This window comes from Mesoplodon mirus (genome assembly GCF_964341445.2).
Source record: "Mesoplodon mirus genome assembly, chromosome: 19".
NCBI classification, from domain to species: domain Eukaryota; kingdom Metazoa; phylum Chordata; class Mammalia; order Artiodactyla; family Ziphiidae; genus Mesoplodon; species Mesoplodon mirus.
The window spans coordinates 59,230,482-59,255,354 of record NC_138995.1 but is presented as its reverse complement, the minus strand read 5'-3'; the positions used below and the strand labels follow the sequence as shown (position 1 = coordinate 59,255,354).

The window sequence follows — 24,873 nt, the reverse complement described above, 5'->3', positions numbered from 1 at the left end:
CCCAGGGACCACAAAGCACCGGGTAACAAAAGGCCTGAACTTTATTAATTCTCCACCCATCCCACCCCACAAGGCCCTTGTGGGGAGTCGGCCGAGGTCAGAGGTCACCAGGCCTCGGGGCCGGGGGGCCCGAAGCGCCTCAGAAGCTGCTCCTGGTCCTCCAGGTCCTTCCGCACCTTCTTGCGCATGTAGAAGATGGGGCAGTCCCGGCTGCGGGTGAGGACGGGGGTCAGGGCCACTGCCGCTGCCCGGGCACACCAGAGTCCTGCTGCCCAGCCCAGTGGTGGGGCAGGGGCCGTTCCCAGGACTTTGGCCCCTGTATGCTGCCCACCCAACCCCCCTCCCACGATGGGCTGTTTGCTCAGCGGGCATGGGGGGAGCCGATAACAGCGGGTGCTCGCTCAGGCGCTGGGCCACCAGCCGTATATCACCTGGCACCTGGCGTGGGAACCCGCCCCGCCCACCCGTTCCCTGGGGAAAGGCTGGCCCCGCCTTGGCGGAGGGGGCCAGGACCGTGTGTGTGTGTGTGTGCGTGCGTGTGCGTGCGTGTGTGTGTGTGTGTGTGTGTGTGTGTCTCTCTCTCTCTCTCTCTCTCTCTCCATTTCCCGGGCAGATACTGGGTGCCCAGCACCCCCCACTCAGCAGCCCCCAACCCCACCCCAAGAAGGCTGGGATGGGCACTGGCCCGTTTTGCAGGCCAGGACGCCGAGGGTCGGCGATGCGGGGGGCGCCGAAGCCTGAGAGCCCGGAGCCGGGGCTTTGGTCCATAGGCCTCGGCAGCTCGGAGGAACCTGGTCAGTCCAGCGCTGGGGCCCAACAGGTGTGCCCACCTGGTGCAGATGACGTCCTCGTGCAGGCTGCCCTGACAGCGCTGGCACTGGGTCCAGAGGCGCGAGAAGCGCTCCTCCAGGGCGTTCAGGTGGGACACCTGGGGATGAAGGGCTGAGTGGGCGGCGCTGCGTACCCCCAGCTGCCCCGCCCCGCCTCCCCTGACCCCTCACCTCCTTCTGATACAGCTCCGATTCCCGGGCTTCGCAGAACTTGCACACGGCTCCTGGGGTAGGGGAGGGGGGCAGGTCAGCCCGGGCCGCCCCACCCCTGCCCCTTCCCCGCCCGCTGCCCATCCCGGCCTCTGAAAGTCCCCATGATGAGAGAACAAGGGAGCAAGTGTGTGGAGAAAACTCCCTGGGGAACTCCCGGGGCGGGGGGCCCAGGACCCTCGTGGGGCTGCCTGCAGACAGGAGCCCCCCACCTGGGGGCCGGGGCTTATCCAGGTAGCCATGCCAGCACGTGGGGCCGGTGCCAGGGCCCTTGGGTGATGGCAGAGGTGGGAGGGCCGGGGAAACGGGGTCGGGGTCGGGGATGGTGCTCACCCTGGTGGCTGAGGACAGTGCGGCAGCCAATGCAGCAGTTCTGGCGTTTGGCGAAGGCCAGCAGGCCGCCCACTTTGCCCGTGAGCACCGTCTTGCAGCGCGTGTGGTCCCCGCCTGCGTACGAAGGCAGGCGGTGGGCCCGGTGCCCTCCCCCGCCCCCCGCCCCGGGACACCCCCCCCCCCGCCCTGGCTGCCCCCCACCGTACGCAGCAGCACGGCCTCGGCTCGGCCCTCGCCCAGGATGGGCTCGAAGATGCGCAGGAGCGGCTTGGCGAGCTGCTGCTCAAGGTAGTACTGCGTGTCGATGGGCAGGCTGTGCTCCAGCACGAAGAGGGGGTCCTGCGGGCGGAGCGGCCGTGGTGGACTCACCGGGGGGGCAGAGTGGAGGGGCCGCAGCCACACACACAGAGGCCCGGGAAGGGATGAGGGGCTGCGGTCCCTGCCAGGCAGGGGGGCAGGGGCTGTGGTCAACAGCGGGCAGCCAGAGTGAAGGGTACCGGGAGCTGCCGTGGGTCTTCCAGTCATGAGTGGGGGCGACGGTGGGGGGCAGTCACTGGGCCCGGACTGGGATGGGGTCAGAAGTCATGGGGGTCCCTGGCCACGGGCCCTGTGATCCATGCTAGGGTCCACAGGTAGGAGCCCTCAGGTCACCAGGGAAGGGTCAGAGTTCACGGTGGGGACAGGAGATGTGAAGGTGGATGTGAGCTGGAGCTGAAGGTTGGAAGCCAAGATAAGAGGTAGCGGGACAGGAGCTGGGGACTGACAAAGGGGTGGGGGGGGTCAGAGGTCACTGGACATCCAGGTAGGATGGGGGAGGGTACGAATCCAAGGGAATTACAAGTTGGAGAGCCAGGATCAAGGAGCCAGTAAGAGACACAGAAACAGGTGGTAAGACAGGCACTCTCGCTCTGTGCAGTGAGGCTAGGCCCCCTTCTGCAGGATGGAGCCAGGAGGGGTCAGAGTAAGAGGGGTGGGGTGGGGGGCCTCTCCAGAGGGTACCGGGAGGCCCGGAGCAGAGCCAACTCCCCGGGGTGTGTTGCGGGGCGGTTCTCAAGGCCCCGTGGGGCCTGCGGAGAGAAACACCCTCCCCACCAGGCCTGGAAAGCAGAAGTGAGAGCAGAGGAGAGCTGGGCGGGAGCGGGCAGCCCAGGTGGGCCTGACCTCGGACTTCATATAGGCGGCCACGCCCTTGGCGGCACTGATGATCACGTAGGGGACACGGTCGCCCAGGCTGGGCGCACTCCCGGGGTCCCGCTTCCTCATCCTGCGGGGAGACCGGGGCGGCGGGCCGGGTGAGGGCAGGTGGGATGGTGGGGGCAGGCTGGGGGGTAGGAAGTGGTGGGCCCAGCTGGCGGGAGAGGGGCTATTTCTGGCCGGTCCCGCCCCCTCCCGCGCTGGGCTGACCTCTCGGCCAGCTCCACATGGGCCTGCTTGCCCGCATAGTCTGCGGCTGCGCGGGTCAGCTCCTTGGTGATGACCAGCTGGGAGATGTCGATGCGGTTACACAAGAGGTCGGAGATGACGTCCTGCGCATGCGCCACGGCGCCCCCGGGGTCTCTGCAGGAGGGCGGACGGACGGACAGGCGTCACCAGGGCGTCACCAGTGGCTGCAGCCGCCCGGCTGGCATCTCCACTGCCCTGAGGCTGGGGGACCAGGATGCGCTCCAGGGGCGGGGAGGGGCCCTGCCCGGCCGCAGGCTGCCAAGTGGCAGAGGCAGGGCCGGAACCCGCAGCTGTCGGACCCCACACTCTTTCCACAGCTCCGCCACCGACAAAGGGCTGGGCCTGACACCTGTGTCCCCAAGGGAGGAGGGGCTGGGGGCTGGGCTCCTGGGCCTGAGGGAAGAGAAGCCGGGCTGCAGGTCCGGGTGAGGGTTCCACACACCGGTCGATGAGCAGGCGGCGCAGAGAGGCGGTGACGAGGTTGGCCACTAGGGGGCAGTTGTCCCTGCGCACGGCCTCCAGGCCCTTGCAGTCCATGCGGTCATGGGCGTCGGACCGGGAGGAGAAGAGCAGGCCCGCATAGCGCTTCTTGCTGATGAGCAGGTACGGGAAATAGACCTGGGGGGAACCCGCGGCTGAGAGCCCCTGAGGCTGCGGGGGCCAGTGCCCCATCCTGAGGCTTCCCCAGAAACAGCCAGGGCCAGACTGGGATGGTCCCTGGGACACAGGATTGGGACACGGGCAGATGGACCCTAAGACCCCAGCACCTCAGCTCAGGGGGACACCCTCAGCATTCCAGGGACCCCAGGTCAGAAATGGGCTGGGAAAAAGCTAGACCCTAAAACCCGAGATCCAGACACTGGGGTGAAGTCAGGAGAGCCCCAAATGGGGGCCTGAAACAGACCTGAGGCAGATGGGGGAGACCAGGCAGCACCCCCTCAAAGAGAGGAGACTAAGGGCAGGGAATGAGCCCTGGGGCAGGGACCTCCCCTGCTCCAAATACCCCTGCTCCAAATCTGAGAGGTGTACCCCAAGGCCTGACCCCAGCTTTGAACGCAGGGGATGAATCCGGCATGAGGGCTCCCAGACCCAAGCCTGTCGCACACTGGGAGGCAGGGAGCACTGGACAGTGGTGCCCCGATCCAGGGTTTGCCCCGTCAGGGCCCCTGCTGCACAGGACAGCCCCTGAAAACACCTGAAAACCAGAGACGCTCCGAGACCGACGGCGTCTTTAGGAAACAGACACCGTTCTGCATAGCAAAGCCCAAGGCTTTTGGAGGTTTCCAAAACCAAGGTCCCCAAACTCAGGAGGATCCAGGCAACACAATATCTCAAAACTAGGGCTTAAGAAAAAAATTTTTTAAATAAATTTTTTAAAAATAAGGGACTTCAAGGGGCTTCCCTGGTGGCGCAGTGGTTGAGAGTCCGCCTGCCGATGCAGGGGACACGGGTTCGTGCCCCGATCCCGGAAGATCCCACATGCCGCGGAGCGGCTGGGCCCGCGAGCCATGGCCGCGGAGCCTGTGTGTCCGGAGCCTGTGCTCCGCAACGGGAGAGGCCACAGCAGTGAGAGGCCCGCGTACAGCAAAAAAAAAATAAAAAATAAAAAAATAAAAAAAATAAAAATAAGGGACTTCGCTGGCAGTCCTGTGGTTAAGACTCCATGCTTCCACAGCAGGGGGTGTGGGTTCGATCCCTGGTTGGGGAACTAAGATCCTGCATGCCGCACAGCATGGCCAAAAAAAATTTTTTTAATAAATAAATAAAACTGGGGCTGATGAACTCAAACAATAGGATACCCAGGGCAGCCAGATCAGCGCACCTCAAAATGGAGACATAAGCAACAATGGGCGTTCCTGGATGCTGATGCAGTAGAACCCTACCCAAATGCACTCAAACTCTGCAGGCACCCTGAGAATCAGAGACCCCCCCAAAACTGGCAAGACCCACATTTGCCCACTCCAAGCACTGGGGGGCCCCCACTTACTTTCTCAAACTCTAGCCGGATGGGTGAGGGGAAGTGGCCAGACACCCAGTCTGCAGCCTCCCGTCCCAGGGCCATGGCCTCAGCCACAGAGGAGACGCCAAATCGGCACATGACTGAGTCAGTGTCACCATACACCACCTGGGGAGGGGCACGTGTGACCCAGAGGGTTGGGGAGATGCTGGCGGCCCCTGCACTTCCCACACCAACCCCAGGCCTGTCTCAGGCCAAAGTGGGCAGGCAGGAGGCCCCTGACCTTGGCATTGGCACTGTAGCCGTTCTCCACCGTGTACTTGGACTCCACAAGCTGCTTCGTTCTCTCTATCATCTGGCGCCCGAACCCAGTGACGCTCTGTCAGAGACAGAATCAGGCAGAGTGAGGGCCCAGGGGCCGTCCCCAGAGAACACGGGCTCAGGGTCCCACCTCTGCTGCTTTCTGCAGGTGTGAGTATGGATGAGCCACTGCCCCTCTGGGCCTCAGTTTCCAAATCTGCAAAATGCGGCTACTGAGCTGCTCCTTAATGGTCTGTTGGAAGTAGGTCCCTGGCCCAGGGCTCTGGGCACAGAGGAGGAACTGACTACAGCAAATAGGGGTGGAAAGGCTGGAGCCAGAAGAGGCCATCAGCTCAGTGTTTCCACGGAGGTGCTGAGGATCTGTGGACACTGCAGGCAGCTCTCCGTGGTGCAGGACCACTGACATTCCTGGTCCCATCCCCCTATCCTTGGGCAATCAGAAATGTCCCCCCAAAGGTAGGGTGCTGTACCAGGGCCATGGAAAGACCGTTCTTTTCCAAATAAGGAAACTGAAGCTGGGGGAGGAGAAGGGACACACTAAGGAGAAACAGGTATGACTCTTCTGTTTTTGTTTGGATCCGCCCAGAAAACCTCTGTCTTTAACTAGAGCATTGAGGCCACTTATGTTTAGTGTAATTACTGATTATATCTGAGCTTAAATCTACTATCCAACTAACTGTCTTCTATTTGTCCCACCTGTTCTATGTTCCTTTTTCTTTCTAACTTCTTTCTGGAATGACTCAGTACTTTTTTAAAAATTATTATTCCACTCTGCTGTCCCCATAAGCTTGAGAGACAGAAATAGGGAAAGAGGCTAAGAAACAGAGACATAACAGAGACAGAGGGAAGGGGCTGAGAGGGAAATGACAGAGAGACAAGGCCAGGAAGCAACAGCTGCTATGAGGAAGCCCCAGGGGAAGCAAAGCCACACCCTCCTGCCTGGCCTCCCCTTGGGGCTGGAACCTGACAGCCAAACATCCACTTTTTCCCACCAAGGAGGATGGGAGATGCCCCCAGAGCTTATGAAGGGCCAGTAAGAGCAGTAAGGGTGGCCTACTGTAAGAGATTAACCTCGCTCAAAGAGAGGCCTGGCTCTTGGCTGGCTCCTGGGAGGGAACCTCTAAGCCAGGGGTCCCCAACCCCCGGCCATGAACCAGTACCAGTCCGTGGCCTGTTAGAAACCAGGCCGCACAGCAGGAGGCGGGCGAGCAAGTAAAGCTTCGATTGTATTTACAGCCGCCCACCCCCACCCCCCCACCCCCGCTCGCATTACTGCCTGAGCTCCGCCTCCTGTCAGATCAGCTGCAGCATTAGATTCACACAGGAGCACGAACTCTACTGTGAACTGCGCATGCGAGGGATCTAGCTTGCGTGCTCCTTGTGAGAATCTAATGCCTGATGATCTGAGGGGGAGCTGAGGCGGGGATGCTAGCGCTGGGGAGCGGCTGCAGATACAGATTGTCATTAACAGAGAGGTCTGACTACACAGAGACCATAATAAATCAGTTGCTTGCAGACGCATCTCAAAACCCTATCAGTGAGTGGCAAGTGAAAACAAGCTCAGGGCTCCCACTGATGCTGCATTATGGTGAGTTGTATAATGATTTCATTATATATTCCAATGTAATAATAATAGAAATAAAGTGCACAATAAATGTAATGCACTTGAATCATCCCCAAACCATCCCCCCACCACCCCAGGTCCATGGAAAAATTGTCTTCCACGAAACCAGTCCCTGGTGCCAAAAAGGGTGGGCACCGCTGCTCTAAGCCCTTGGAGTGTCCTGCCTGACAAGTGTCTTTGTTCATCTGGGACCTTGGGTCACATCAGGTGATCTGTGCTAATGTGATTTATGGTGGGGCCTTGGGCAACATGGTATCCAGCTTGACGTCTGGAAGGACTGGAGACTGAGTAACTAAGGTCAGTCACATGGCGCTCCATGCACCTGACCCCCAATAAAAACCCAGGACACCAAGGCTCAGGGGAGCTTCCCCAATGGGCAGTACCGTGTGTATGGTCACACATCAGTGCCGGGAGGAATAAGTGCCGTCTGCAGGACTACCCTGGGAAAGGCAACTGGAAGCCTCCACCTGGTCTCCCCTGGACTCTGCCCCATGTGCCTTTCCCTTGGCTGGTTTTAATCCCTATCCTTTCACTGTAATAAATCATAACCATGAGTATAACAGCTTTTCTGAGTTCTCGGAATCCTTTTCGTGAATCACTGGATCTGAGGATGGGCTTGGGGGCCCCTGGACTGTAAGTGTGTGTGTGTGTGCACAGGCCCCTCCCAGCATAAGGCCCACCCACTGCCAGTTCTTCCAAGTGTTCCACCCACAGCCATGTGAGGACTGACACAATGTTCAGGAAGGGAGCTCCCCGTGGCTGGAGGTAACCAAGTCTGGAATGTGCAGGGACCCAAACCCCAGCGGAAGGAGCTAGACAGAAGACCTCTCTAAGAATCTCTTAGGCCATGAGCTGAGGCACTGATCCCAGCGTGGCAGAACCTCAGACTCAGGAGCTTTGTGGTCGTGCTGTGGCTCTGTTTTTCTGTATGAACAGCAGAGTAAACAGGCCTAGGATGCTGCTGTGGCGGGGAGGGAGGGAGGGAGTGGGCTGTTATGCCCACCTTCCCTCTCAGAACAGAGCACTGCCCTGGCACCGGCCAAGCAGCGTCCCTGGGACCCTCGAACAGGGACGGGACAGGGGACCTTCATGCCCGTTCCCTGGGACCCTCGAACAGGGACGGGACAGGGGACCCTCGTGCCCGTTCCCTGGGACCCTCGAACAGGGACGGGACAGGGGACCCTCGTGCCCGTTCCCTGGGATCCTCGAACAGGGACGGGACAGGGGACCCTCGTGCCCGTTCCAACTGTGACCAAGAACACACCGCGAATCAACTGCCAGAGCCTGACCGTGCTGCTGGGTGAGCCCCCAGCCCCGCCCCAGCCCCCCCGACAGACACACGGCCCTGTTCTCCCATCAGGAGGAGGGAGGGAACCTGCTCTCTGCTCCCCCACCCTCATGGGGACCAGGGGAGGAGGTGGGCTGGGGTGCAGACTGCCAGGGACATAGGGGCTGTCAGGTGACTGTGTGACAGGTGAAAAGAATGAGCAAAACTGCTTCCCTCCCTCAGTCCCTCGGCCTCTGCCTCCCCCGCCCCGCCCCGCTCCACCCCAGCCCTCCCGGAATTTATCTGTCTGCAGAGCGCCAACTGCTTTCCCATACACATTTACTGCTATCACCATCTGTGTCCCCGCAAGGCTAGGCACCAGGGGAGGAAATCTCATCCACTGTGTCACCTGCTGGACCCACAGGGCACAAGGCCCAACCTACAGTGAACGCTCAGCAAGTGTTCACTGAACCAACGAATGAACCAATCACACAAGCATCCACTCTCCAAAAGGTCGGCGGGTTGGGGCCACCTGGGCCCTGACCTCTACTACACTGAGCCCTGGTTCTCCCCAAGGGGTGGTTGTCTGTCTCCTACCTGCCGCGGTGCACTCACCTGTGAGATCTCCAGGCACGGCAGCTTGCCCACCTGGGCACCGGTGAAGCCGTACACAGAGTTGGCGCTCACTTTCAGCGCCAGCTGCCGCCCGTCCAAGACCTGCCGCCGTAGGGGGTCTGTCTCCTTGGCCAGCTCGGCCTTGGCCCTGGGAGGAGAAGGAGGAGGGGGAGGCAAAGGCCATTCAGGTGGCATCTCAGGCCTCAGGGGCAGACGAGAGGCCCGGGCCTGGGCACTGGTCAGGGTGCCTTTCTAGAAAGGGGTGCCACATACACTTGTGCAGGTTGCACGCTGCACAGAGGTGCCCAGCTCAGGGGCTGGAGGGAGCTGCCCGCAGGGGGTTCCTTGTTCTAACTCAGGCACAGCTGCAGCTAAGTGCACCCATGATGGACAGGGATTGCCAGGCCGCCCCAGAGAGGCTGAGCTCTGAGCGGGGGTGGGCGGCCGAGCTCAAGAGCCCACCTCTTCCGGGCGCTGAGCAGGTTCTCCAGGATCTGGGGCAGCAGACCCTTCCGCACCGCCGTCTTCACAAACTCGTCCCCCGTGGGCGTCTTGATGAACTGATCCTCGGTCAGGCTGGGCCGAAACGAAGGTGGTGGGGATGACGCCTGGCCTCCCGGGCTCCTCCTCCATCCCCTCAGGACCCCCCCCTCCCGCCTCTTGCCAGTCCCCTCTCCTCCCCACTAGCTCTGGATCCCCCGCCCCAGCCCGCCTGAGGCCGGCCCCTGGGTGGTCTCGGGGTACACGTGGCGAGGAGGACACAATACCCGAGTTTCTGGGCGGCCCCGGGCCGTAGGAGCGTGGTGTAGCACAGGTTGTGGGCCATCATGATGGACGGGTACAGCGAGGAGAAGTCCAGGGTGGCGATTGGGACATCGTAGTACCTGGGGGGCCGGAAGGAGTCAGGGTGGGGAGCCCCCCCCGTCCCCACCAACCCCGCCGCCGGGCCGTACCCTTTCAGGGGCTCGATGACCGTGGCCCCCGTGTAGTCCTCGCCGCCCTCCGTCTTCACCACGGGCATCAGCAGCCCCTGGCGCATGGCCTGGGAGGGGAAAAGGCGGGAACTGTGGGTGGGCGCGGGCAGGGCCCCTCAGCGGGGAGCATGGTGGCCGGGCCGCCCTGGGCTCCGCCCGCTGACCTGCCGCAGCAGCTGGGACACGACCTTGACCTGCTGGCCGCGGCTGAGCAGGTAGCTGAGGGGCACGCCGGTGACGCGCGCCATCTCCATGGCATTCACCAACACCATGAGGCGCTCCAGCAGCCGCAGGGGCAGGAAGGCGTCCTTGAGGCAGTACACGGCCAGGCGGCGGCGCGTCTGGTCGTTCCCGTTCTGCGGACCGGACGGGCGTTAGGGGCCAGGGAGGCGACAGCGCGGGAGGAAGGAGGAGAGGAGGGCACAGCCTGAGGACCCAGTGCGGCCCAGAGGTCGGGGCAGGGCAGCGGAGCAAAGGTCGCCATGCCAGAGGTCGCGGGGATGGTTAGGGACGGCCCGTCTGCGCAGCGAGATCAGAGGTCGAAGGGAGGAGCCAAAGGGGACGGTCAGGAGAGCAGCGGGAGGCGGACGTCCCGGCCAGGAAGGTAGGCGGGCGCTGCGGGCCGAGGTCGGAAGGGTGGGGAGAGAGGAGGGGCGGCGCGGGCACCTGCAGGTCAGTGATGATGCTATGCTGCACGTCCTCCTTCTGCTCGCCCAGGAAGTGGAAGCTCACGGCGTTGAGCGTGTAGGACCGGAGCTTGTACTCCCGCAGCAGCACCTGCAGCGAGGGGCGGGAGCGGGTGGGCGGCGGCCCCGGGGCAGCGGCCCTGTGAGGGCAGCCCCCACCCGGCCCGGCCGTACCTGCAGCATGTCCATCTGCACGCGGCCCACCATGCTGACCACCTTGCTGTCCCGCCGGCCGGTCTGCCTGGACTGGAAGGACGAATCCCGGATGCTGGAGCGGAGGCCGGACACGCGGCCCAGGAGGGGGAAGGTCTGCACCTGGGGGCACAGCACGTGGGGAGGGCGAGGGCTGTGGCGGTGGGATCCGCAGGGCCGAGCCACAGCAACGGTGACCAGACAACCCATGACACCCCCTGCGGTGCCACCCTCCCTTCCTGCTGGGAGTGCCGCGGGCAGGGGCAGCTCTGGGGCAGGACCCTCTGCGGCTGGGCAGGCACGGATGGGAGAGACTGGGACAGGGAGAGTCAGGGGCCTGAGGGCTGCGGGCGGGCGGGAAGGGGCAAGGACGGTGCCCAGGGGCTGGGGGGCGGCATCTCTGGCTGCGGGAGCGGGGGGAGGGGCAGACTTGGGGATGGTGCTGAGCTTGATGGGGAAGCAGCGGGTGCTCGGGGTGGGAGGCCTGGAGGACGGCCAGGCGGGAGCACAAGCACGGCACGGTGTGGAGCGCCAGGTCTGCACTGGCGACAGTGAATGAGCCGGGGCCAGGTGTGGAGGAGAGGCCTGAGCTGGACTGGGAGCAACGAGGCTGGGGGTGGAGGGCAAGGGAAGGGAGCGGAGGCCGGAGTATAAACGCCAGGCCGACAGGGGTGGGCTTCTCCCTGGAGCTGCTGGGGGCCTTAAAGTGTGCTTGTTTGCTTTTTCCATTATGAAACTGGCCAAACATAGAGAAAAGGAAGAAAATAACACAATACACCCCGTTAGGAGTTGAACTGGGTCCCCCCAAAAGATGCTGAAGTCCTAACTCCTGCACCTCAGAATGTGACCTCATTTGGAAATTGGGTCTTTGCAGGTGAGCAAGTTAAGCTGAGGTCATTAGGGTGGCCCTGATCCAATATGACTGTGCCCTTAGAAAAAGGGGACATTGGAGCACAGAGACATGCACAGAAGGGAGAGTCAGGGAGAGTGCCATGTACACTCCAGCAATGTCTGAGGCGACTGGAAGCCAGGAGAGGCCTCAGAAGGAACCAACCCTGCGACACCTTGACTGGCCTTCCAGCCTCCACACTGAGAGACGACACACAACCGTGGGGCTTTGTTACAGCAGCCCCTGCAAGCTCATACGCATCCCCAGGCCCACACCAGATTCAAGCATCAAGGTTTAGCCACCTACTTCAAGGACACCCCCTTTTTTCCTTATTCTTTGTTGACATATTTTAAAGCCCGAAGAACGAGGCACTGCACCCCTGCCCGCTTCAGTGTGCCCCTCCAAATACACGAGCCTTCTCTTACTTAACCACGAATGCTTCCTCGCCTCTGCAAAAGCCACAGAAACCTTCTGGGCTCTGAACAGGGCAGGGACAGGGCCAGAGCCAGGGTTTTGGGGAGGCCTCTGGAGCTGCTGGAAAGCCGCCCACACCCTGAGCCCTCAGTGGGGTGTCTGAAGGCAGCCCCATGCCCCCACCCGCCTGCCACACCTTGAGGATCTGGGCCCGGGAGATAAGGTACGGAAGGTCGAAGTTCTGGATGTTGTAACCAGTGATCACGTCGGGGTCCACGATGCGGACAAAGGCAGACCAGGCCTGAGGCAAGAGCACACCGGGTCACCCAGGCTGTCATCCTGGTCAACCCCCTGCCATGGATCCTCCCCACTCCTGGAATGTTCTGGAAGTCCCCAAGAGCAGCCCAAGAGCCCTCCCACCCGTGGAAGAAAGACTGGGAAGGTGCTTCTAAAAATAACGAATCCAGGGGGAAACGGCTCAGAAAATGGCCTCGCGCCTGGGAGGTGCGGTGTGGGGAGCTGAGGAAAATGGGGGTCGGGGGGCACGGAACGAGAGCCACCTGGAGCAGGTCCTCCTCCCGCTCGTAGCTCTGCACCTTGGCGCCCAGGATGGGGGCGCAGGGCCGTAGGGTGAGCGCCAGGCGCAGGAAGGGCTCTGGCTCGCCCCAGCGCAGGCCCAGCGAGCAGATCTGGATCACGGGGTCCCGCTCAGGCTCCGGAAAGATGCCTGCAAGGGGAGGGAGGAGGGGGAGGCGGGGACCTGACCCCTGATGCTCCCTCGTGGCACATCGGGTGGGTGCACCTCTACTAAATCTCCCCTGGCCCACCCGCTCCTTTCTGTCCCCACCGCCTGCAGAGCCTGCACAATCCACCCTGGCGCCCCCACTGCCTGCAGCTCCGGGCCCTCTTACGCACCCCCCACAGGCTGGGCCAACCTGCCCCAGCGCCTCTGCACCTGCTGCTCTCTCTGCAGGGAATGCTCTCCCCGCCCCTCCCTCTTCACGAAGCTTAGTCCCTCGCCCGAGGCCTCCCCTGCCCACCTGTCTGAAGCAGCCCTGTCTGTCTCCATCACCTTCCTCCTTCGCGTTGTGAGTCTTTTAATAACCTGTCTGCTTGTGTGTCTACTCCCTTCTCCCTGAGTGAGCTGAAGAAGTGCAGGGACTCCCGGGGTGAGCCTGGCAGATCACTAACCTCCGGAAGGAGGGAGGGAGGACCCCCAGGCCCCGGGGACACACCTTTGCGGCCAGCGCACTCGATATCAAAACTGAGCACCCGCAGAGGTGCGATCCGCTGCCACTGCCCTTCTGGCGGGTGACTGACCACATCCGACCACAGCACGTCCGCCTCCAGCTGACACAGTGTGGCCTGTGGGGACAAGGTGGGTCAGCGTCTGCAGGGTCCCGGCTCTGTGTCCCCCACCCCAGCCCGGGGACCCACGCACCTTCCCCTCCGGCCTCAGGACGTATTTCCCAGCCGGGAGTTCCAGCCAGTTGCAGCCAACGATGTCCGCGTCCACCATGAACCTGCAGGGGGATGAGGGTCAGTGGGCAGAGGCTGGCTCGGGGGGTGAGGGGAAGGAGGCGAAGGTTGGAGGAGCGAGGCAGGGGCCGTACCGGATCTCAAAGTCAACGTTGGCCTCGAAGGGCGCGAAGCTGGGGGTGCCCAGGCCGGCCACGCGGATGCCCTGCTCCAGGACGCGGCGGGCGGGAGCCACGAGGCGGGGCAGCGCCAGGGTGATGCGCAGAAACGGGGAGGGGCCGTGCCCGTGGTACCCAAACATGCCTGCAGACGGAGCGGGTTGGCACCGGCCTGGAGGGACCCCCACCCACCTGGCCCCTGGGGCAGCACTCACTCTCCCGGGAGCACAGCTCCATGGCCAGCACGGCCAGCCCCCTGAGCTCCTTGCCGCCGCGCTGGTCCCGGCTGATGGCCGCGTTCAGCTCCCGCTGCAGGTCGCTCAGGTGCTCAGGCCCAAACCCTGGGTTTGGGAGGGCCGGTCAGAAGTGCAGGGGGCCTCCAGGCGGTAGGGGCGAGAAGGGGTCTTAGGGGTCGGGGCCACTCACCGGGGGGTGCCGGGGTGTAGAAGTAGGGTGCAAAGCCGTGGATGTGGCAGCAGACAGAGACTCCCTCGTCGGTGACCCCAAAGGCGCGGACCACCGGCACGGAGTCCTGGGACGGCGGGGGCCCCCCAGGCAGGGGCCGTGCTGGGCCTGGGGGTGTCATAGGGGAAGGCAGGGGCTGCTCTCTCGGACACCTCAAAGGTGTGCCTGCCTCCCTCCTGGTTTACGTGCCCACCCTTGTCCTCCTTACAGTCCTTTTCCCACTGCACAGCTAGAGGGAGCCCCCCACCGTTTTTGCAAATTTCAAAAGTAGAATCAACTTTGTGTGGGCAGCATTATGAGCTTTAACGTAGGGATAGATTCATGTAACCACCACCAAATTGGGGTACAAGACGGTCCTGTCACTCCAAACAGCTTCCTCATGCTGCCCCTTTGTAATCACACCTGCTTCCACCCCGCCCCCTGGCACCGCTGGTTTGTTCTCTGTCATCCTGATTTTGTCTTTTTGAGACCATCCACAGAATGGAGTCAAACACTACATAACCCTCTAGGTCTGGCACCTCTGGTATCCATCCATGTCGTTGCATTTGTCATGTTTGTTGCCTTTTATTGTGGAGAACCACTGTGTGATATGTTATCCATTCACCTGCTGCAGGACATGTGAGTTGTTCCTGGTTTGGGGTGGTTATGAATAGAGCGATCAACACCCATGGATTTTGTTTGAATGTAGGTGTTTGTTTCTCTAGGGTAAATATCTAGGGGTGGAATTGCCAGATTCTATGGTAAGAGTAGGTTTAACTCTTACATCTCAATAAAGCTTGGGGAAAAAAACAAAAATTCAATTACCACCAGAAAAATAAAAAAGAGTAGGTTCAATTCCGTAGGAAACTGCCAGGTTGTTTCCCAGAGCGGCTGCATCACACTGCGGCCCCACCGAGCACAAGGAGCTCCTGGCACACTGCGCAGCCTTGTCTGCACTTGCTGGTGTTGGTATATTTCACTTTAGCTTTCCTCACAGCTGTGCGTTTGTGTCTCGTGGTGACTGTCCTTTGCACTTCCCTGATAGCTGATGACACAGCACATCATCTCATGTGCTTATTTGCCATCGTAGATCCTCTAGCGAATTGTCCAAGTTTTCTGTCCACTTTCGAACTGGATTGTTTTCTTTCTCTTGAGATCTGAATGTTCTTCATTCGCAGCACTGGTCCTTTGTCAGACATATGGACCGCAAATGTTTCCTCCCCGCCTGTGGCTTGTCTTTTCACTCTCGTACAGGGGAGTCTTCGAAGCACAAGTCAGGGCTTGGAGGGGCTCTCTCCATTGCCAAAGGCTCCCCAGCCTTCTCAGAATGGAGCCCCGAGGTCCTCAGTGGGCCAACAGGATCTCCCGCCACCTCCCACCTTCTTCGCCCCTCGCTCCCGCCTCACTGGTCTCCTGGCTGTTCCTTAAACATACCAGACCTACTCCCTCCTCAGGGCCCTCTGCCGGGAATCCCGCTTTCCCAGACACCCCTAGAGCTCCGTGTTGCCTCCTCAGAAGGGCCTTCCTGCACCTCCATGACGCGAGGTCCAGCACCGCCGCCCTGCTCGATGCTCCTCGGTTACCCTCACCACCACCTCACGTTCCACTTCCTTTTTATTTTTCCTGGCCGCACCGCTCGGCTTGTGGGATCTTGGCTCCCCGACCAGGAACCGAACCTGAGCCCTCGGCAGTGAAAGCACAGAGTCCTAACCACTGGACCGCCAGGGAATTCCCATCCACTTCCTTTCTTATTCTGCCTCTCCTTCTAGAACGTGAGCCTCTGAGCGCAGGGACCTGGTCTGCCTGGAACAGGGCTGCCTCAGTGCAGACACTCATTTGTTCCCGACTAACTGGATGGATGAATGGACACCACACCACACGCCTCTCCCCTCTGCGAGGAGCCAGCTCCTTCAGGCCTCATTTAGAAGATGCCCCCCTCCTCCAGGATGCCCCCACCCCAGCCCTGTCCCTCCCTCTCACAGCCCTGGTCACCTGGGCGGGGACTACCTGTGTCCATCTCCTCCCACAGAGCCAGAGGGGCTGACCTGACCCAGCCTCCACCTGGGAGCCCAGGGCCCCTCCTCCCACCCACCAGGCCTCCGTCCCCCAAACTCACCCACGTAATGGTCGATTTCCAACTGCTGGAAGATGAGGGGCTCCGTCTGGGGGTCCAGGCGGGGCGGGGAGGGCCGAAGCCATCGGGCATCGACGGCTGTTGGGGAGAGCTGCCCTGGACGCGGGAGAGGGAAGCAGGGCTCCATGGAGTTGTGGTCCTGCTTCGGAAATAAGTACTAACTGCCTTCCCAGCCCTGCCAGCGATCCCGCAGGTGGCATCAGGTTTGTGAAAAGAAAGTCAGGTGGAGGTCGTGGCCTGGATCAGGCCGGAAACTCGAGAGAGATTGAGGAGTCAAGGGTCAAAGTTAGACTGGAAGTGACAGGAAACAGAGGTGGCCTACTGACATGGGGTCAAAGGTCAGCCCCTTGTGGAGCTCAAAGTGAGCCAGGGGCTGGCAGTTAGAGGGTACAGGTCAGCTCCACGGTTCAGAGGCATGACAGGCGTGGGGTGCAAGGGGCTCCTGCTCTAGGCCTCACCGTCCGCAGCCCCCTCCAGGGCGGACTGCAGCTCCTCCTCCTCCTGCTCCTGCAGCCTGCACTCTGCCTCCATCTCCTCCATCAGCGCCAGCTCCTCCTCGAACTGCGATGGCCGATATGCCTCATCCTCATCCCAGAGGCCCCCACGGGCCCGCTTTGGGGGCACCCCAGGCCCTGGGCCCGGTCGCCGCTTACCATCCATCCTGTGGGGCAAGTTGGAGCGGGGTGAGGGTGCCCATCCTCTCCATGGCCTCCCATGCACCCACCATGACTGTGAGCTTTTTAAAATCTCCAGAGTGGGGAATTCCCTGGGTCCAATGATTAGGACTCCGTGCTTTCACTGCTGAGGGTGTGGGTTCACTCCCTGGTTGGGGAACTAAGATTCCACAAGCCGTGTGGCGCAGCCAAAAAATAACTAAATATCAATCAATCAATCAATCAATCTCTGGAGTGCCTGAAGAGTAACATGACTCTCCATCCCCCCACAAACACTCTTCCCACCCCAACCCCCGCCACAGGCTAGGGGGTGCCGGCACCTTCCAGATGCTCAACAATCCTCAGCAATGCCCAGCTCAGTTTAACCCTTTCCTCACATGCTCAAGCTTTCCACATAATTTTTGTCCTCGTTTGCTTGCCCCTTGCCAACCCCTTGGCACCAGCCCTGCACACCCTCCCCCCTCTCTCATCATAGACGTGGTCCTCAGATCATCCCTTTCCTTCCCATAAGCCCCTGTCCTCAATGCCCTCGCCTGCCCCTCTCCCCATTGGCCCAGGCCTTCCTTCTACAAACAGCTGGGAAGTGCCTCCTTCAGGCCTGTAATTTGACATTATTAAAAATGAAAAAATTTTAAATTATTTATTTAGAAAAGTAAGTTGTAAAAAAGTACACTTCTCCCAACATCAGGCCAGGACGGAGGGGATTATGAAAACTAGAGCAGACGCAGACCCAGCTGGGAGAGAGTGGGGGAGGGGACAGGTCAGATGCCCTAGGTGCAAGGGAACACCTCTGGATCTTATAACTATCCCCCCACATCCAGTCTCCCCTTAGTCCTTTTTGCAACACACCCCTTGCCTTGGAGCTGCCACAGGCAGTCCAGCCTGAGACTACAGTTCCCAAGGTGCATTGCGAGGGGTAGTCACATGATCGTGTTCTTTCTCATGGAATGGGGGTGAATGTGAGGTGTGCAGCTTCTGGGACAGCCTGAAAAGAAAGCCTGCCTTCCAGCCTTTTCCCCCTTCCCCATGGCTGGAGCGTGGATGTGGCGGCAGTGAGCCAACCTTGACCACGGGGACAAGGACTACACTGAAGGGAATGCAGAGCTCCAAGAAGGAAGGAACCTGGGCCCTTGACGACCTTCTGGAGCAGGGCTGCCTACCTTTGGATGGTTATGGGGAGACATAAACTTGTGTCTTGCCTGGGCTACTGTGCCTTGGTGTTTCTTTATTACAGCAGCTTAGCCTAGACCTTAACAAACACACAGAATGGAAAAATTCTGAGCTGACTGGGGATGTGTTATGGCAAATGCTGGTGGTATACAATGGTACACTTCTCAGCATTAAAAAGGAGGTGGCCGCTGATATACTCACAGGATGACTGAATTTCACATAGATAGCTAGTGGGAAGCAGCCACATTGCACAGGGAGATCAGCTCGGTGCTTTGTGGGATAGGGAGGGTGGGAGGGAGATGCAAGAGGGAAGGGAAGAGATACAGGGATATATGCATATGTATAGCTGATTCACTTTGTTATTAGCAGAAACGAACACACCGTTGTAAAGCAATTATACTCCAATAAAGATGTTACCAAAAAAATGCATAAAAGAAGCCAGACACATGAGTACACGCTAGGGAAATGGGGAGTTACTTTTGGGGTGATGAAAATGTTCTGAAACTAGACAGACAGAGGTGGTGGCTGCAGAAAATTGTAAATGCACTAAATGCCACTGACTACACACTTTAAAATGGTTAATGTCACCTCGATTTAAAAAAACAGTATATATTGTATGATGCCATTTACACAAAGTTATAGAATAGACTAAGCTCATCTACAGTACTAGAAGTCAGGCTGCTTCTGGGGTGGGAGAGACTGACTGGGAAGGGGCATGAGGTTGTTTTGTGGTGTGATGGAAATGTGCTGTACATCCAACTGTACGCTTGAGACCTGTGCATTTCACCATATGTAAATTGCACCTCAAGTAAAAACAATAAAAGTGGGGAGGCTGCAATTCCACATCTAGGGGTTTATGCTACAGATACACTATCACATAATGAAAACCTGCATTTACAAGGTTATTTCCGGCAGCACTGTTTGGAGTCGCAAAAGACTGGAAACCACCTAAATGCCCTCCCCTGGGGGACTGTTTAAATAAGTTACATGAATTCCGTTCCATGGAATATTATGCAGCTCTATAAAGGAATGAGGAAGCTCTCTATGTACTGAGACGGAGGACTCTCAAAGGCCCATTGTTAGGTAGAGAAAGCAAAGTGCAGAATGTTGTACGTAAGAGAACTTTTGTGTGTGTGTGTGTGTATATATATATATATATATATTTTTTTTTAAAAAGGTGTCTAAGAAAATGAAGAAAATGTTTATCCTGATTCTAATCATTAGGAAACAATCAAACCAAAGACAAGACTGGCCTGCAAGACGGAATCTTCAAAAAATGTCAAAGTCACGAAGGGGGGAAAAAGGGCCAGGAAACTGTTTTAGATTAAAGGAGAGACTACGCAGTCATGACAACTAAATGCAAGGTCAGATCCTGGATTAAAAAAACAAAAATAGCTCTGAAGGGTATCACTGGAACAACTGGGCAAACCGAATAAGGATTGCCTATGAGATAACAGTATCGCCTCATGGTAAATGGCTTGATTATAATTATCCTGTAGTATCATGATGACTACAACCTGCAAATAGTTCAGCCCAAAAAAAAAAAAAGTGTACGTGCGTCAAGATAAAGCCAATGAGGCAGCACATTCACAACTGGCAAATCCAGGCAAAGGGTTCATGGCTGTTAACTGTTCTTGTCTTGGGACTTCCCTGCAGGCTTGGAATTTTTCAAAATTAAAAGTTGGAGGTAAACACATAAAATAAAAATAACATTTTCACAAGGTGGGTGGGAGAATATATCCAAAGATGTTGGCTTTTCATGCATACTTCTGGCAGGATGGGTAACAAACTGGCAACACTGGTTCCCTGGGGGGCTGGGGTGAGAAGACAGTTTGACCAAGAGCTAATTCATATACCATATGATTCATGCATTTCAAGTGTATACTTTAATGGTTTTTAGTATATTCAGACTTGTGCAACCATGACCACAGTCCATTTTAGAACACGTTCAACGCCCCAAAAAGAGACCCTCTGGAGTCAGCCCATCCCCCTCCTCCCCCTCCCCGAAAGCACCACTGATCCACTTTGTCTAGATGGATTTGCCTATTCTGGGCATTTCCTAGAAATGGAATCTGGTGTCTGGCTTCTTTCCCTGTGGATGATGTTGTCAAGGCCCGCCCACGTAGCACGGATCAGTGCTTCGTTCATTTAATGCCTGAATATTTCCCCACTGCGTCGCTATCTCACATTGTGTTCATCCACGAGGGTTGTTTGCACCTTTGGGCTCTTGTGAACAGTGCGGCTATGACCGTGCAAACGCGGGTTTTGTATAAGGAGAAAGAATCTGAACCAGCTCTCCTTTTGCGCCCTCTGCAGTAACTGTGAGAGATGCAGAGAGTCAGGACCTGGGGGAGAAACCCGGGGGAAGCAGAGGAAGCTGAGGGCTTTCCAGGAGCCTGGAGGAGTAGCCAGACCTGGCCTGGCAGAGGGAGGTAGAAGGGGGCCGAATGGCAGCCCTGGGTCACCGGGCTGTGGCCAGGGGGTACGATGGGAGGGCAGCTGTCACCGGAGCAAAACCTAGGGTCCTGGACTAGTTCCCTATCCCAGGCGCCGCCCTTAGCGCAGGCAGGCGAGGCAGCATTAGAAGGACGGAGGCCCCTAGGCGTCCCCCATTAGGGGCCCCGGCGCAGAGCAGGAGTTTGGCAAACGCTGTGAGCTTCTCCCTTTCTCGACGCTTCAGCAGCAAATACTGAAGAGCGAGAGAATCCAGCAGTAACACACAACGATGAGTGTCTGCTTCGGGTCAGTCACCAGTTTCTCTGTGACACTCACTCCCTCGAGGTTGTCATCCCATCCCACCCAACCTCACGGCTTTAAATGCCACCTCTACGCTTTTGTGTCTCCGGCCCAGATTTCAGCCTGGGCTCCAGACTGACAGATCCAACTGCCCTCTGTGAGCAGGTCCCTTCAGGCACCCCAGACTCCAAAGCCGGGCTCCTGATCTCCCCACAACCGTGCTCCTCGCACCACACCAACTCCCCCGATTCAGTAAGCGGCAGCTCCCATCAAGCCAACAGCCTTGGAGTCACCGCAACTTCTCTCTTCCCCTCAGACCACACGCTCACTCCATCTTCAAGTCCCATCAGCTCTCCTTCCAACGAATGGGAGTCCCACCGCTTCTCGGCCTCCCAGTCTGGCCCCTCTGGCTCCCTAAAATGGTTGGTCTCTTTACTTTGTGCATTGCTGTTTGTCTGGCTCCCCCTGCTGGAAAATGAGCTCCTAGGGGGCAGGGATGCAGTTTCCTTCACTGAATTATCACAGGTGTCAATAACAGCGTTTGGACCATAGAGGGCGCTCAAGAAATATCTGTTGGGACTTCCTCGGCGGTCCAGCGGTTAAGACTCTGCACTTCCAAGGCAGGGGGCACGGGTTCCATCCCTGGTCAGGGAACTAAGATCCCACATTCCCTACCACAAGGCTAAAAAAAAAAAAAAAAAAAAAAAAAAAAAAAAAGGGTGCTTCCTACCATCGGCATCCTCAGACCTCCCCTATCCCCCACCCCGACTACTGCAACAGCCCTAACTCCTGACCTCTCCCAGCCGAACCAGCTTATAAAGCCTCCTCCCCCACACCTGGGGAATTTGTCTTCAGGGCTCCCACTCCCCTGTGAAAGAATTAAAAAATTAAAATAAAACGATTATGATTTAAAAAAAAGAAATATCTGTTGAATGAATGGATAGCCTCTTCCCCCACCCCACCTCCATCTCCGTCCTTGCACCCTGCCCCTTCAGTGTTCTCCACTCAGGAGCCAAAGGGACCCCATACAAGTGTGTCACATCATCCATTCCCTGCTCTGCTCGGACGCTGCCCCTGGCTCTCATCTCACGCACAGTTAAAAGCAAAGCCCTCATCTTGGCCCACAAGACCCTGCACAACTGCACCCCGCCCTTCACGGACACCACCTCAGCCCTCTTTCCCTTGCTCACTCCAGCCACTTGCCTCCTCTCTGTTCCTTAAACACTCCAGGCTTGGTCCTATCCCAGGACCTTTGCACAAGCTGTTCCTGCTGCTCTGCAAATGCTCTTTCGCAGACCTTCCCATGGCTCCCTCCTCCCCTCCTTCAGGTCTTTGCTCGAATGTCCCCTACTCAGTGAGGCCTGTTTAAAAATACAGCCCCCTGCCCCATCCTGATACTCTCCAACCCCTTCCCTTGCTTTACTTTTCTTGCTGGCCTTTGTCGCTGTCTGGTGCACTGTACCAGGTCTTAAGAGTTCTCAAAGTGTGGTGCCCTGGGCCTGCAGCATGAGCTTCTGGTGGGAACTTGTCTGAATGCTGACTGTCAGGCCCCATTCCAGGCCTACTGAACCAGGGCCTCTGGGGGTGGGGCCCAGCAATCTGCATATCGAGCCCTCCAGGGCCTCTGATGCTGCTCAGGTCTGAGCACCACTGCTTATTTATTTTGTTTACTGTCTGTTCCCCACGAGGAGAATGGAAACGCCGTGAGAACAGGGATTTCATCTTTGTTTCCTGCTATATCTCACGTCCCCAGGAGAGTGCCTGGGACTGAGTACGTGCCCAATAAACATTTTCCGAATGCAGAAGGAAGGAAGGAACTCACAGAATTTTCACCAAAACTTCTGAGGGTGGTGCTGCTATTAACCCTCCAACACAATGACTGGAACTGAGGCCCAGAGAGGTGAAGCCACCTGCCCAAGGCGGCACAGCTAGCTCAGAGGGGCAGAGCCAGGGTTCAAACCCAAGCAGGCTGGCTCCAGAGCCCCACCGGAAACCAGCGCTCCAGACTGCGGCCTCCAGGTGTGCCAGGAGAGGTATGGGGGTGAAGTGCCCTCTGCCCAGCTGGGGAGACAGAATGCGGACAGGCTCATCAGCTTGCTCGCCCCCGTAGCCTGGCTCACGCACATCCGCTGAGGGATTGATTAAATAATGACAGGTGAACCTATCCACTCTTGTCCCCCAGAAAACTACACACTTTTCATTCTTTGGTCCTGTCCTGCCTCTGAGCCTCTCTGATTCCCGCTGCCCTTGTCACAGGCTGGGGACCATGTGGGCTTGTGTCTGACTCCCTCACCAGACAGAGAACCTTCGAGAGTAGGTTCTGGGCTGATGCAGGGCTGATGCTTCTCTGGGTCCCCAGCATTATCCAGCATGGAACGTGCTCTTGGGAAGTATTTGCTGGATGAAATCCTCCTTTTTCTTGGCCACCTAACGCCTCTGCGTCCTCCGAGACTCGGCTCTGGTTCGGCTCCTCCATGCTGATCAGCTGCCCCTTGGGGATCTCAAAGTGCCTTGGAGCACTTCCGTTACTGTACGAGCCACGATGGCTTTGGGCCGGGAGGTCCTCAAAAACAGGGGTCAGGGGCTCACTCCAGTCTGGGTCCCCAGCATCACCCAGCACGGTGCCTGGAACGCAGGCCACTTCGAGTTGTGTCAGTTTAGACTCCTCTCCAGTGTCACCGACTCCACGAGTCTGCACTGAGCCCCGGCCTTCTCTTGGCTCCCAAAGACCAGCACTACCTCTTTATAGCTCAGAGCGCTCTGGCTTGAGGTTTCCTGTCCTTCCCCCAGCCAAACTGAATTATCACTGGCTCCCCGGTGCCTAACAAAGGCCCTGCCACACGAGCAGCTGGCTGAAGGAGTGAAGAGAGGGAATAGCATTGCAGGAGGGGGGAAGGGCATGGCAAAGGCCCTGAGTGGGACAGGAACCTAAGGGGCCTGGGTGGGGAAGTGCAGGAAGTAGGGGGAGAAAAGGCAGGAGGTTCCTGGAGTGGGTGTGGCCGTGAACCTGAGACACTGACATCACCCTGCCCACTCACTCCACCTAAGCTCTGCCCTCAGGGTGCCACCCCCAAACTTGTTCCCCCTCAGCCTTCTCCCTCCAGCCTGCTGCTCAAACCGCAAACCGCAGTAATCTTGGGCTCCCCTTTCCTACCCTATCCCATCGTGCGGGCTCAAACCCCAAACACAACCTACGCCTGATGGATTCTCCCCACCTGCACTGCAGGCGGAGCCACCTACGGTCCCCTCCTGCCTCCTAACTGGCCTCCCTCCTTCCACTCTTGCTCCTCCTACAATCCTATCTTCAGTCAGCCGCCAGGGACTTTTTTTTAAAACGCAGGGGAGGGTCATGTTGCTGGGATGTTTCAAACCTCCCCCGGCTCCCTATCGAACCTAGAATAAAAGCTAACCGCACACCGAGATTTACAAGGCCCTGCAGGATCTGGTTCTCTATCCCGTCTCCAGCCTTACCTGTTCCCTCCAGCTACAAGCACTCCAAGTTCCTTCCTACTTCGAGGCTTTTGCCCTGGATGATCCCCCTGCCCAGATCGTTCTTTACGTGGCTGGCTTCTCTCTCAAATGTCACTTCCCCAGAGAGACGATTCCTGATCACTCTAGTTAAAGAAGCAGGCTACTCTGTTTTACTTCACTTGGGATAACGTATCACAGGCTTGAAAGCATTACTTTATCGTTTATACTTATTACTTGTCTACTGTCTGTCTCCCCCTGAGACAGGGACCTTTTCTGACCTGTTCTTGTTGTAGCGCCTGCTTCTAGAACAGTGCCTGGCACAGAATACTCAATATTTAGTGAATAAAAGAAGACGCTATGCCCCCACGTGCACCATTCAGTCCCCAATGCCTCCGGAACCAATCGCCCCAAAGACCCTCTAGGGTGAGTCCACGGAGCCCAGAGAATGCGCCCCCCGCACGCCGAAGGGGCGCCCCACCCTCTTCATCTTCCCGCGCGTCCCCGTGCACGCGCCCACAACAGGCCCCTGCCCCTCTCCCGCGCGTCCCCAAGCCAAGGGGATTCCTCTCGCCGTCACGCCCCACGCGACCCCTCACAACCCTCTCTCAGACCCACGTGCCCGGCTCCTCAAGCCCCCTTCCCTGCCAGGCCGAATCTCCTGCAATTTCCCTTCTCCCGTAACTCACCCGCTTCAAACAGCGTTTCCCGCCACAGCCCACGCCGCCGTGACCCCTGACTCCGGCGCGCGCAGGCCCAGAGTAGAGGCGCGCCGAGCCGGGCCACGCCCCTACCGCCCGAATAGGGGAAAGCCACGCCCTGTATCCCCCACCTCTGGGGCACAGGCCACGCCCC

At 58.5% G+C, this 24,873-nt stretch overlaps 1 protein-coding gene across 3 annotated transcripts; it reads right to left on the bottom strand.

Annotated features, from left to right (window-relative positions):
- Positions 1–23: 23 nt before the first annotated feature.
- On the bottom strand, positions 24–24,772 carry POLD1 (DNA polymerase delta 1, catalytic subunit). Of its 3 annotated transcripts, XM_082608333.1 has the most exons (27): positions 24,708–24,772; positions 16,429–16,631; positions 15,953–16,066; positions 13,819–13,965; positions 13,608–13,733; positions 13,369–13,537; positions 13,197–13,278; positions 12,991–13,120; positions 12,316–12,482; positions 11,952–12,056; positions 10,435–10,575; positions 10,241–10,351; positions 9,739–9,930; positions 9,554–9,642; positions 9,368–9,484; positions 9,063–9,176; positions 8,601–8,748; positions 5,057–5,152; positions 4,804–4,941; positions 3,259–3,434; positions 2,778–2,930; positions 2,535–2,637; positions 1,580–1,712; positions 1,374–1,487; positions 1,002–1,054; positions 831–928; positions 24–210 (listed from the first exon to the last, which is right to left on the bottom strand). In XM_082608333.1, the coding sequence occupies exons 2-27, from the start codon at positions 16,628–16,630 to the stop codon at positions 105–107; spliced, it is 3,324 nt and encodes a 1,107-aa protein (XP_082464459.1). In that variant the 5' UTR covers position 16,631; positions 24,708–24,772; the 3' UTR covers positions 24–104. The 3 variants fall into 3 exon arrangements, with proteins under 3 accessions (XP_082464459.1, XP_082464457.1, XP_082464458.1); XM_082608331.1 differs by having other exon boundaries at positions 9,368–9,642; XM_082608332.1 differs by lacking the exon at positions 24,708–24,772 and adding an exon at positions 22,373–22,533 and having other exon boundaries at positions 9,368–9,642.
- Positions 24,773–24,873: the final 101 nt, after the last annotated feature.